The 14,093-nt window shown below is 40.5% G+C and overlaps 1 protein-coding gene across 2 annotated transcripts; it reads right to left on the reverse strand.

The window, feature by feature from the left end:
* Window positions 1–7,516: 7,516 nt before the first annotated feature.
* Tceal8 (transcription elongation factor A like 8) lies at window positions 7,517–9,758 on the reverse strand. Of its 2 annotated transcripts, none has more exons than XM_034484683.2 (3): window positions 9,602–9,758; window positions 9,107–9,176; window positions 7,517–8,496 (listed from the first exon to the last, which is right to left on the reverse strand). In XM_034484683.2, the coding sequence occupies exon 3, from the start codon at window positions 8,464–8,466 to the stop codon at window positions 8,110–8,112; it is 357 nt and encodes a 118-aa protein (XP_034340574.1). In that variant the 5' UTR covers window positions 8,467–8,496; window positions 9,107–9,176; window positions 9,602–9,758; the 3' UTR covers window positions 7,517–8,109. The 2 variants fall into 2 exon arrangements, with proteins under 2 accessions (XP_034340574.1, XP_034340575.1); XM_034484684.2 differs by having other exon boundaries at window positions 9,506–9,675.
* Between the last annotated feature and the right edge of the window lie 4,335 nt (window positions 9,759–14,093).

A 14,093-nucleotide genomic window follows, 5' to 3' on the forward strand; every position in this document is an offset into this window, starting at 1 on the left:
AATACATGCAGGCAAAATATGCATACACATAAGATAATAATATAAATTTGAGCCAGGTGGTGGTAGTGCAAACCTTTAATCCCAACACATGGAAGGCAGAGGCAGATGGATCTCTGTGAGTTTGATGTCAGCATGGTTTACAGAGGAAGTTCCAGGATAGCTTTGATAAACAAACATATACTTCTAGGTTCTGCATATATAGGAAAGTAAACTATCTTCATCTTTCTGAGTTTGTCTTGTTCTATGTAACACAGTGAACTTCAGTTCCATCAAGGTGAAATTTTAAAGCATTATATGAATGAATGAATGAATGAATGACAGATAAGATTGCAGTTATGGGGCTGGAGAGATTGCTCAGTGGTTAAGAGCACTGACTGCTCTTTCGGAGGTCATGAGTTCAATTCCCAGCAACCACATGGTGGCTCACAACCATCTGTAATGGGATCAGATGCCCTCTTCTGGTGTGTCTAAGACAGCTACAGTGTACTCAGATACATTAAATAAATAAATAAATAAATAAATAAATAAATAAATAAATCTTTTTTAAAAAGATTGCACTTACAAATAAGTGCATACCATGCACTTACTTTTATCTAAAGTTCTTCAATAGATAACTGAATATCAACTCTTAGGAATAACTAGACTGATTTCTAGCAGTAAACTGGTAAGAAGAGAAAAACATTTGAGAAAGAAATGTTACATTTTACAATTTTAGTCATATTGAGTTGCACACTTGATAGCTGTATTTTTCCCTGTACATAGTAAATTTTATCTGAACTTTCCAAAATCACATAGACAAGCATCCATGCATCAGGAAGGCAAGAACGTTGGTTTGCATGGTGTTGTGTTTTAGGTCCTATCCAGAGGAGTACAATAAATAAATGCAAAAAGGATCAGGCCTTGGACATCATCAATACTCATGGCTGCTAAATATATAATGGAGATTTGGGCAATCAACCTTACATAATACAAGTGTGCTTTTGGATGAAACCTGATTAGTCCATTTCCTGGCTTACTAAGAATCCTGTTGATCACTTATAGAGTTCTGACAAAAGCAAATGCATATTTCAAGCAGTTTTCACAGACTCAAAAGCTTGTGCGTTCCCTCCTATAGCCACTTTACATTGTGAACTGATGAGATTGAGGAACAGATAGTAAAAGTGATGAAAAACTTGGCAGAGTTACACCCACATGGTTAGTTAACAATATTTATTTCATTTTGAATGATTTTGCCCAGAGGGCAGCTGAATACATAGTCTTCAAACTCTGAAATGGATAAATAGATTTGGGCTAGAATGGTCAGACATATACAAGGCTTCCAGGAATTATTTATTGGACTGGGTAAATAAACAGATGAAATGTGAACCTGTGACTATCTAGTAAACATAACTAAAGATATGCCCTTCTAGAATCTCTCTATATATACACCTATAGTACACATAAGATGAATTACATACTTTCATGTGATGTTTGTGACCCAATCCAGGGGCACATGCATGCTAAGCAAGTGCTGAGCTACATACCATAAAGCACCTCAATAGCTCTCTTTTCTTACTGATTTCTTTCTCTCACTTGCTCTTTTTGTCACTGCTTTTTTCAAGATTGGGTTTTTCTTTTGAAAGGTCCGGGACTCCCCAAAAAGGGGTCCACTTAAGTCTCAGGATAACACGCACCCAAAGGACACACGAGAGACCGTCTTGCTGTAAAATACATGAGGTGGTTTATTATATCAGAGCTCTGGGCCAGCCCATATCCCCATATCTCACATAGGGGATAGAGGGACTGACCTCGTGGCTCAGGGGCATAGCGCTTATATATGGGCGGGGTAGGGAAAAATCGAACTTTCGCGCGGGTGCACAGGATTGGTTGTTTTACCTTTTTTGAACACTAGTAGGCCGTACCATGGGGCAGGGTGTAGTTCTTCCCTTGGCCAGTCAGTTTCTGGGATGTTCTTAACAGGCCTTTGTACTGTAACTCCCCCCTCCTCTGTAACTAATTAGATGGACCCAAACCTGCTGGCAGGTGCTTTTCTGCCCAAGGTCTAAGGCGAAAAATTTACACATATTTGATAAGATGGCCTTTATAATTTTTCACTCTACACTTTGAGGCCTTGGTTGTCCTTGAACTTGATATGTAGAACAGGCTGGCATTAAATACATCGGGCACCACCACCCAGCTTCTTTATGTTTTTGTGAGAATTATGTTACTTTATTGGACATGAATACATATTGTAAATAGTCACAATGTTGATCTTGCTTTTATTACAAATGAATTAGTTATTTTATTTAGCTTGTCTGGAAGTTGGTTATCTTATGCAAAGGGAGAAAGAAGGCTAGGTGATAGTTCTGACAGTAGCAATGACAACTGATAAACATACAGTTTTCTGAATTCACTTTCCACAACTCAGTCTCATTTTATATGTGAATATAATTCATTTTAGGTGAATTAACGAATCTGATCTCATACTTCTAAGCAGAAAATCTTACTCTACCATGTGCTTTCTCAATAAACTCAGTTCTTCGCTTTAGGTGATGGGTTTCCAGGGCTTGGTTAATGATTATTTCCAAATCTCACATTTTTGTGACTTGTGCTCAAGCAGAGTCCACAGTGATCACTCACCACTCACAGGTGATGATGATTACAGAGCCAGTCACAGCAATGATGGTGGGAGAGAAGAACCATTTTGTTTCATCAAAGTGTCTTGGTTTTTAAGAAAGTACATGGAAAACAAAAGTAGATGCCCTTCAAGAAAGAAGATAATTAGTACCCCACAGTGATAAGATTCATTTATTTGTCTTTAAGGCTAACTATATACTTAATCTCGTTGTCTGTTGTCTTTCTTTTCTTTTTACTTTCTCCCTGCCCCTTCTTTCTTTATCTAGTTGCCTCTCTCTCTCTCTCTCTCTCTCTCTCTCTCTCTCTCTCTCTCTCTCTCTCTCTCTGTGTGTGTGTGTGCACATGTGTGGGACTTAAAACCTGCTGGAGGAGTTGGTTCCCTTCCTCCTTGCTATGGTGCCAGAGATCCAACTCAGGTTCTCAGGTTTGGCTGCAAACACTGTCAGCTGCAGAGACACCCCCAAGGGTCCCGTTTTACATTTCAAAACCAAAGAATTTGAATTCTCACCTCATTACTCAAAGACTCCTTTAAGATGCCAGAAGCTGGGGCTGAGCTCCGGAAAAGAAAACTCAAAGGACTCTTTGCAGAATTCAATTCCCAGCACCCACTTTCAAAGGCTCACAGCTGCTTGTAAAGGCAGCTTCAAGGCAGGAATCTGAGGCTTCTGGCCTTCATCATCAACCCCACACAGGCATGCTTACATCCATACACCGACATATGCATACCTATAATTAAAAAGTAACCAAAGCAGCCAGGCATTGTGGCGACAGCATTTAATCCCAGCACTCCTCAGAGGATGAGGGGGGATCTCTGAGTTGGAAGCCAGGCTGGAGTACAATAGTGAGTTCGAGGACAGCCAGAGCTACTGTGAATCCATGTATTGAAAAAACAAAAGAGACAGAAGGCAAATATGAAAAACATGACTTACTTAGTTGCACTGTTTCCTCTGTCAGTACCTTAAAAAGCAGCTTTAATTGTGTTTTCTCAATGATTTTGGTTTTTTTTTTAAACATGTATGTGTGTACATGTGAACATGCAGAACGAAGGTGCCCAAGGAGGCCAGATGCATCAGATTTCCTAGAGCTGGAATCACACAGGTGGTTATGTGCCTATGAATATGGACACTGGAAATTGAACTCAGGTCCTCTGGAAGAGAGAAGCAAGTGCTCTTAACCAGTGAACCATGTCTCCAACCCCTTACAAAGCATCTAAACACCAATTCAGTTGGATTGCCCAGTCTCCAAAGCAAAGACTGAGTAACAGCGTTTCCCCTTCCTTTACCTTGGATCATCTATGCTTTTGGGTCTGAGCTGACACAGACTTGAGATACCCTGCATTAGACAGACATAGAGCTAACTCATCATAGAACCAGGACAGAGCACATTTCATGCCGTTCTAGAAGTCTGAACAGGGTGGGTGGGACAAAAATGGGGGAGGCCTTATTTGCTAGCTAACCTCATTTTTGCCGGTTATTCCGGAGGCTAGTTCAATGGACTCTGAAGCAAGGGTCACCTCCTTATTTTTCAATCCCAGGTGACCTAGTCAGAACGAGTGAGACACCTACTAGCTCAAAGTCTGTCCTAAACAATGTTTCCAGTAAGGAAGCCTTGAGGCTTTATCTCTTCTCCTGAAAAACAAACAAACAAAAAACAATTTCCCAAAGAGAAAGATTGACAGAAGAGGAGATAACACGCTCATGCTTGGAATGGCAACAGCCCTCCAGATAAGTCTGTCCGGGATCGCTCTCAACTCCCAGCTCTAGAAGTGCTGGTGCCTGATATAGGACTGAGCAGAGAAAACAAATGGCAGACCCAGGTCACAGAGGAGTGCCCTGTGCCTGACTAACCCTCTAAGTACCAGGGTGATGAACACAGCCTTTTTAATCAAACTGTCACAGTGAGCCTAGCCTCTGGAACCTTAATCTAGTGGCAACACCAACCCAGGCAGCATCCATAAAGCTGTTGCAATCTTAAAAACTCATCTGTGTTTGTAGTTTTTTTTCTAATATGCTTTACTCATGTTACAAGAAAAAAACGCATAGCTCAGCATCATGTTCAAAAAATTTTGTGTCATATTTCTGGTCTTTGGCTTTTTAATTTTTAATCCTGTCTTTCCTTGTAAACAGGAAGCTTTTAAGCCTTATGTATAGAACTGTTAATATTTTTCTTTTAAATTCATATTTATGTTTATATAAGCATTCTAACTTTTAAGTTTCAGCAAACATTCACACACACACACAAGACTTTTGTCTATGTGAGTTCTGTCTGAACATATATTTGTATACCACGTGCATACCTTGTGCCTGTAGAGGCCAAGAGAGGACTTTGGACCCCCTGGGACTCAAGTTACAGTTTGTTGGGAGCCACCATGTGGGTGCAGGGAATTGAACCTCATCCTCTCAAAAAGCAGCTATTCACCAATGTTTTATTCTATTTATCTTTCTTTATAAAACATTATTTATTCATGCATTTTATATATATGAGTGCTCTGTCTTCATACACACCTGAAGAAGGAAGCAGATCTCATTACAGAGGGTTGTGAGCCACCACACCATTGCTAGGAATTGAACTCAGGATCCCTGAAAGAGCAGTCAAATAGTCTTAACCACTGTGCCATTTCTCTAACACCCTTATTCTATTTACCTAATGGTCATAATCTATATTGGAAAACACACTGTGCATACCAGTGGTCCTCATGCTTCAGTGTATACAGTATTCACCTGGGTCAGTTTGTTAGCTATGTTATACTTACAGCCCATCTTCAGAATATGAATCAAGTGGATTATATGTGGGCCCTAGAAGTCAGCATTCTCAAGATACTTCCCAAATGACTGTAATGTAGAAAAGAATACAGCATTTATAGTACAATCTCTCTCTCTCTCTCTCTCTCTCTCTCTCTCTCTCTCTCTCTCTCTCTCTTTCTCTCTCTCTGTGTGTGTGTGTATGTGTGGTGTGTGTGTGTGTCTCCCCCCTCTCTTTTCTCTGCAATTATTTCTTATAACTCTGGAGAAATAAAAGTGCTTGTTGAAAAAACGGAGTGCCGTCCCAGGATGCACATGGTAGAGAACTAACTCCTGCAAGTTGTCCTTTGACCTCCACATACTCTCTGCAGCACATACTGCACACACAATAAATGTAATTTAAAATTTCAAAGGAAAAAATATTGATATTGGACATGGGGTACAGAGAGCTAAGGAGAACAATAGAATAAAGAAATGAACATGTCAGGAATATTTTTAATGGAATCCAAATATATTTACTGATAGAGTCTAAAGGAACAGATAATTCTGCTCTTCTCTCTAGTTCCTCCTTTTTGACTTATCTAGATTTTTTATTCTAAAATAGAATTATTTAATTTTACATCAAAAATAAAAGTATTCGTTAATAGAATAGTATCTGTAAAAACATGATACATCAGTTCAAAAACCCATCAGTATGGGGGGAGGTATCAGAATGAAGATACCCTTTATTCTACAGGATCAATGTAATACAATACATTTATATAATAGCCATTCGTCTGCAAGTACCTTCATCATGTTCATAGTACCTTTGCAAGTTTTTGAATCTTTCAATATTCAGTAAGGGGTAGGTAGAAAGGGGTGGTTATGGATTCTTAGGATTCACGTGCATACACATCTTCACTTTATATTATTTTTATCTTTTAAGAAATGAAATGTAAAACAAACTTGCACAATTCACACATGTTCCCTGAGGGTCCCCTCAACCAATGGGGCCTGCCAGTAGCCTTTAGATAGATTTTTCTTACAAGGCAAGGATATGATCTTATTTTTTGTTAGAAGTAGCTGTTCTGGGAACTGAGTATGAAACTCAGTTGGCAGAGTGCTTGTCTACTGTGCATAAAGCCTTGAATTTGATCCCTGCATCATAGAAAGTTAAAGCGGCGGCACACACCTGCAACCCTTACACTTGGGAAGAATCCAGAGGATCAGAAGCTTAAGGTAATTTTACCCTACTTAAGCAAACTGGTGTAGAGATACTGTCTCAAAAAGCAAAATAAAAACAAAAGACACCACCCAAAATACCCAGTAATTCTCCCATAGTTTTCACTCAAATGGATACCTTGGTCTACTTTCAAATAGGCTTTTTATTATTTGGTTAGAACTCCAGAAAATGCCCCATGTTGAAAAATAGAAGGCATTTCTTTTGCCAAGGAATCTGCAGGAATCCTCACTAACCTAGAGCAATTCTAAAAACTTTTTTCAAAAGTCTGCATGAATACACGTGTACTGTGTCCGGAGCTGGAGAGACAGCTCAGACATTAAGAGCAATGTTTGCTCTTCCAGGTCCTGAGTTCAATTCCCAGCATCTACATGATAGCTCACAACCATCTGTAATAGGATCTGATGCCCTCTTCTTGTGTGTCTGAGGACAGTGACAATGTACTCACATGTGTACCATGTCTGTGTAGAGATCAGAAAAGGGCCTCAGATCCCCTTGGAACTGGAGTTACAGGGAGTTAATATCTCAGCATTTCAGAAGCTGAAGGATTGCCATGAATTCCAGCCTAGTTAGCCTGGGCTACAGAATAAGGCAACACTTCAAACATAGCAAAATGCTGGGTATAGTGGCACCACCTGTAATTGAACACTGAGGGTGGGGATTCAAGGAAACTCAGCGGGGTCTTTATACTTAAGACCCCAGTGCCAGGATCCAGCACAAGTGGCCCTAGTTGGTAGGCAGGACAGGTCCCAGGGAAGAAAAGGGCGGGGACTCAACAGCGTAAGAATGGCATGGAAGCCCAGCCCCCACCTCTGCCTACCAGTCCTGCATCTGAGCACAGGCTGAGTGAGGCCACAGTCCTCTCTCAAATATACTAGGTTCCACACAAACCCCTGTGAGGAAAGTATTTCCCCCACAAAAAGACCAAGTCTTAACCAAGTGCATCTATAATGATTGCCAGTTTTATTCCCCTGGCTAAGCAATCCAGAGGTAATTCCAGGTTTACATTTCATTTTTAATAGTTCATCAAGAGTTTAGTGCCTTTATTGCCTCTATAAGCTGGTTACAAATTAATTTTAATTAACTCCCATTTATTAAAAAATCTGCAGTTCTTTGTGAGACACGTATTCATTTAAAAAAATCAACATAAGCAAAAGGCAAAATTAAAACACACCACACCAAAAATAAGCACTGTTAAGGTTTTTGATACGTATAATTATACATGTACACACATAATTAGGAATTTTCCTATATATGTGAGCTGATCCTAAATACGCTGCTTTTCAATCTGCTGTTTAACTGTATATTTCCATATTTCCATGCATAAGTGTGAAACTTTCCAAATGAAAGATAAAACATGGAAAATGGGTCAAAAATCCAAAATCCAATGAGATGCTGGTAACAACGAAACTACATAAAAGAAAATACCGCCAGGTAATTATTATTAAAAGTAAAATGAAGTTCAAAGATACAACAGAAAATGCTAAGAGAAAGAAAGCAGCAGCCATATTTCAATATCAGAGAAAAACGATTTCAGGGCCTGAAGCACACAGGGTAAGGACGGCTTCGGGAATGTCTTTGCTTCCAATGCATCAACACAAACTTGTTTCTTACTCTTCTTATCTCTTCCCTAAGCCTTTCCAACTCATCTACTCCTCTTATTACTTCTTCAGGGTTGAGATGCCTTGCGGGAGTGTTCTCTTTAGGCTCTGGGCTGGGTTCAGCAGGCTCTCCCCCTCTAAGGCTTCCATCAGTTTCCTCCCTTACATTTTCTCCAGAAGCCTGAAGAGTTTCTTCTGCCTGCTGTGGTGGATCTTCTGAAGAATGGCCTTCATCTGCTTTTGGTGTGTTCTGGGGTGTTCCTTCGTTCTCGTCACAAGACTTTTGCATGTTGATTATTTTTTTCTTAATGAATTAATCCTAGGGGGGAAAAACAAGGGAACAAAATCTGACTAGGTGTCAGGTAGATGGACAAGCTTTTGTGTTCCCATAGCGACTGACTTTTCTGATTCAGGTCTCTTAATTGCAAAAAAGTTTTTTAGCTAGACAAGTCAGGCTCTGAGCTCCTGACTCCACCCCTTCCTCCACCCCCCCCCCCCCCCCCCCCCCCCCCCCCCCCCCCCGCTCTCCAACTCCATCTTCTCCTGTCCCGGCTCCAGCCCACCATTTTCCCAGCAGGCCCTGCAACAAACCTCTCCTAGCACTGAAATGGGAGCGGCGTGGAAACGATTAACCCTTCCCTCACCACATGGCTCTAACACTCCCGCCCTTTCGGGCTTTTCCAAGTCATCCCATCCTCAGCCTCTCACCAGCAGCAGTCCGGTCCGCTGTCTCCTCTCTCTTTTAAATATCTTTAGCCTTTCCCTCCCTTTCCTTCCTTCACCCCATTTCCGAAGTATGATCTGCAGGGGCATTCTGTGCTTAATCCGGATGGGAGGCAGCAGTGGCGCCCCTGGGATATGCTTTTGGTGTCTTCCACACTCCTACCCCCACCCAAAGGGACCTGAAGCAATTGCACCCTTGCACTGACCTGTAGGTATCTGGAGATTTTCCTCTCTTCTTGCACCTTGATTTATGTCGCGCCCAAAAGATCAAGAGTCCTGAAGAAAGACGGGAGAGCTTGGTGAGCACACTAGTGCCTAAATCAAAAGGTCTTGCTAATGGATAGCACAAAGTTTTTCCACGTCCCCCTCTTCTCCCTCCTTTTGTGGCAAACCCGCCTTCATCTGCACCCTCTTTCCCAGCAAGAGGGTAAAGAATCAGACAAGTTTTCTCCACAGTGTTATTGTTTCTTCTCTCCGTCTCTCGCATTTCGCCTTTCCCCCTTCTTTTCTTTCTCTGCCCGACTCGGCTAGGTACCTCCCTCCAAGTCTGCCCCATCCCTCAGCAAGCAACCCCAAACCTCTCGAACAAAATAGTTTAGCAGAACCTTAGGATAAGGGAAATAGTGCGGGATGAGCGTGCTTTCTGTTCTCTGCTCCCTCCACTCTACGGTCTCTTGAGGCAGCGCCCACTATTAAAGTACCTGGAAGTAGCAGGTCCACTCTTCTCTAGTAAGACTGAGCTGCTACTGAGGAACTGGGCCTAGACTATAAGGACTTCTGCACACGTCGACTGCAGGTCACGTGAGGGCCGCGTCATCAATGAGTTCCAGCCTTTGGTTATCCCTCCCATTAACATTCAGCCCGCCCCTACATTCCCTTCACTTGATACTGTCAATCTTTTTTTCTATTTGCCAATAGGAGACAATAAAACTGGTCTCGTCACCAAGTAGTATCTATTCACCTTACTCAGATTACCAGGAAAAGATCAGTCTTTTAGGGTACGTCGACCAATTCTCCTAATTTGGGAAATCAGCGCTTTCTTTCCCTTGCTCTCTATACTTCCCTTCCCCTCCCCCCAAATCCTACAGTCCACCATTTCTCTGGGAAGCTCCTCGGTCTTTAAAATGGGGGAAGGTTGTAGATACGAGCTTGTGGGGGTAGCAGAAGAATAAAAATTCTAAGGAAGGAATGTTTAGCTTCACTGGCCCTCTTGAGTCGTTTTCTCTTGTGTTCCGTTTTAAGAATCAGGTTTTCATATGATATTTACAAAGGAATACTTCGTACTCATTCTTTCACACTAGATGAGGAGAAAATAACTTCATTAAATCAATTTTAAGGTTTCAAAAAGTATTCTAAGGACTGCAAGTAAAAGGACAGTATTTACAACATACCGATGTGTTGGGGTTTTTAAAAATCTCACTAAAATGCCATCGTTTGCAAACTGACTCTGAAAACAGAACCGATTTGTCTTGTTAGTTTTGTATGCACAATCCACTACTCTCTTTGGCTGAACGTAGGCTATTATTAGATGTCTGAACTTTTAATTGATGACTGCTGGCAGCTTCCACTCGCAAATAAAGGCTTCAGACAGACCTCTTTTCCTCGTCCTTTGTAGGAGCCAGTGTCTTTGTTAAACAGAAAAGCCTGCTTTTCACTCAGTGAACTTTCGTGGAACTCAAAGAAATATGTTTGTTGGTAAACTTTTGTTATTAGAAGAGAATGTTTGTAAGGAAATAGTGCTCATAATGAAGCAGAAAGAGGAGAGCTCTTTGTATGTCACTATTGATTGTTGGGCTTATTAAGCATGTGGGGTTTTTCATTCATTCATTCATGGAACTCTGGTAGATACCCTGTTACTATTCAAAGTGCTCCATTAAAACAAGAGCCATCTCAGAGAACTCCATACACTACCATAGAGCTATTTGCACCACATGTTCATTGCTGCTCTATTCACCATTGCAAGGAATACTATTCAGCTAAAAAAAAGAAAGAAAGAATGTAAAAATGTAGTTACAAAATTTTCAGGAAAATGAATGCACTTAGAATGTTTAATATTCACTGAGCTCACACAATATCAGAAAGAAAAAAAATCACATATTCTTCCCCATAAACAGAACCTAGTCACTTATATATATGTATATAAACAAGCTTACATGTGGGTACATCCAGAAATGAAAACAAGAAAGGCCTAATATTAAGAGGCGAGGAAGGATTGAATGCAGGAAATGGACACAAGATATGAAAGAGGGCAGAAATCTAATTATTTTCCTAGTTCTAACTTTGTTGTGAATTTTTTTCCTTTTTCTTTTGGTGATAGATAAATGCATAAAATATATTCAATAGTAAAAACTCAAACTCCAACAGGAAGCTCCACAGCTTCAGAACAGATATTTTAACTGTACAGAAGTCCATTGAGAGGCACAGACTTCAGGTTAATATCATTAATAACATTAATAACAGGTTAATATCATCACCTGGTATTTTTGCAAGTTTTTTTACAATAAAGTTTATAAAAATAAACTATCAGCATGCATAATTGTTATTAAAAAGCAGAGAGGATATTACTGGGGTATAAAAAAGAACAGCGCTATTTTAAAGAAGAAACTGAGCTTCTGAAGCCCAGAGTTCACCAGTATCTGCAGGTGTGGTGGTACTCGGAGTGGTTATCTACTTGGAGAGTCAAGAGAAAGACAATGGGGTGTGGTTGAGATGGTCTCTGGGCCAGTGTGATCACAGCAGGATATATTTGCACAAAATAGTCCACCACTGAGAAAGAAGAACGGATCTCAAAAATAAATGTTTTTGTTGGCTTAATGTTTAATAATTTATAAGTAAGCACAAATGTGAGATATGTTTTCTATTATTTGAAAAGAATGTGTAACAAATTATAAATAATAATATTCTCTTACCACTTACAACAAAATTTTCCGCTCTTTGTGATGCTACCATTACAAATATTAATCCATCTATTCTTCACCTTCCTCTTCCTCCTCCTTCTCTTCCTCCTCTTCCTCTCTCTCTGAGACAGGGTTTCTCTGCATAGCCCTGAGTGTTCTGGAATTCACTCTGTAGACCAGGCTGGCCTCGAACTCATAGTTCTGCCTACTGATGCATCTCAAGTGCTGGGATCAAAGACATGTGCAGCGACTGCCTAGCTTCCTCCAGATTCTCTGTTTTTAACCATATCATTCTGTTTTTAAGCATATTATCATTTAGCAATCCTTGATTTCCACTTTAATAAAATTTTGTCTTGTTTTTCTCATTCAACATAATGCTGCCATTGTATAAAATAAGACCGAAAATTAACAAGGAATTGGTTTTTTTTCCCCTGAAGCAACAGCAAGGAGCTCAAGGATTTAACATACATTTCAAGGTTCCAGTCAGTAAACACACAAAGTCACTAAACTAGTTATAAAAGGTGAGGAGACATTTAACATTCTATCTCTCCACAAGGTCACCGCATTGTAATCAATAAGATTTAGATAATTTTAAAGCTCAAATGGTACCCCTTTGAGGAAGATTTTTTAGGTATAGGTACTCCATTCTTCTCTTTCTAGTTATTATTCAGTCATGTGGCTATCCCACTGTGAATCCATTCACCTACTGAAGAGATGAGCATCTATGAAGAACACTGTTATAGGCATTCATGTATAGAACTTGGTCCCTTCTAGGAACTACCTAGCACATCCATCTGTCCCTCCAACCTACCTCACACATTACTATCAAATGTCATTCTTCCCTGCTCCGAACTGTCAGTTTATTCTCGGAAGTCCCCAGTGGCAAGTCACAAGTAAATCCTCCACTCTTCAGTGTAAGCATGCATTTTCGGATGAGCCCCAGGACCCTCATTACCAAGCTTGTCATGCACTTCTCTGCCTCACTGTGTCTCAAATATCTATTTCATCTCTCTCATTGTTCTTACTGCCATTTTCTATACGCTTTCCTATACACTGCCCTCTTTCCTATACACTGCCCTCTTTCCTATACACTGCCCTCTTTCCTATACACTGCCCTCTTTCCTATACACTGCCCTCTTTCCTATACACTGCTCTCTTTTAGAGGGTTTAAGGAAATAAGGCTTCTCTGTGTATCCCGGCTGTCCTGGAACTCACTCTGTAAACCAGGGTGGCCTTGAACTCAGAGATCCAACTGCCTCTACCTCCCGAGTACTGGCATTAAAGGAGGGCACCACTGCCGCTGCTGCCACTGCCACCACCACCGCCACCACCGCCACCACCGCCACCACCACCGTTGGGCTACTGCCCTCTTCTTTTTCCTCTTAGATTATGGTTTTATATCCTTAGACCCTCAAAGCTACCTCAGCTGGAAGTGATCTGTTCCTTGTTTGTCATTAATGTGATAAGGTTTGGACCGTCCTGTGGCTTTTAACTAAAGTTTTCTAGCACCCTTTCTTTTTCCTGTATATGTGGGTGAGTGTGTCTGTATGTATTGGGGGAGGGGATTCCAACTAGACAGCAGTGATATGTGGATTGGGAGTGGGCATCAGGGATCATGCCCAAACTCTCTTGTTTCTGTAGTGATTCTTGTAATAGTAACTAACATGTTTCCCATAAATTCCATCATTTAAAAAATATGCATGTCTTAGTAAAAAAGAGAAGAAAATGCATATGTTAATTTTAACAATGAGGATTTCTGGAGAATAGCCACACTGGACATCTGAGTTAATTAGTATCTGTGTGTGTGTGTGTGTGTGTGTGTGTGTGCGCGCGCGCGCGCACCCAACCTGCACCAGAGATGCTTCTAAATCTCCAAGTGCCCCAGGCTATGCAGGGGGAGGAGGAGGCTGCAGTTGACCATTATTGTCATATGTATGACTATGATATCTATGCTTTTTGTCTTTTTTCTAAGTAATTTCTGTAGTTTTGCATTCTGAAGCTTTCTATATTTCTACATTTTCATTGCTGTTTAGGTACTGCAGTGTGATACTTCATTACATATGTGCATTGTGAAGTGGCCAAATTGGGGTAATTAGACTATCTAGCACCTTAAATATGTATCATTTCTTTTTGGTAAGAACATCAAAAAAAATCTATTCTAGGCACTTCAAAATTACACAATAAATTATAGTTAATTATACTAATTATAGTTAATTATACTGTACAGAACACTAGAACTTATACTTCCTATCTGACTGTAACTTTGTATCTGTTGAGCAACCTCTCTGCCAAGGAC

The sequence above is a fragment of the Arvicanthis niloticus genome, chromosome X (genome assembly GCF_011762505.2).
Source record: "Arvicanthis niloticus isolate mArvNil1 chromosome X, mArvNil1.pat.X, whole genome shotgun sequence".
Taxonomy (NCBI): Eukaryota; Metazoa; Chordata; class Mammalia; order Rodentia; family Muridae; genus Arvicanthis; species Arvicanthis niloticus.

Bases quoted from the DNA above. Each gene is read 5' to 3' on its own strand.
- Tceal8 (XM_034484683.2), bottom strand. From the start codon at position 8,466: ATGCAAAAGTCTTGTGACGAGAACGAAGGAACACCCCAGAACACACCA.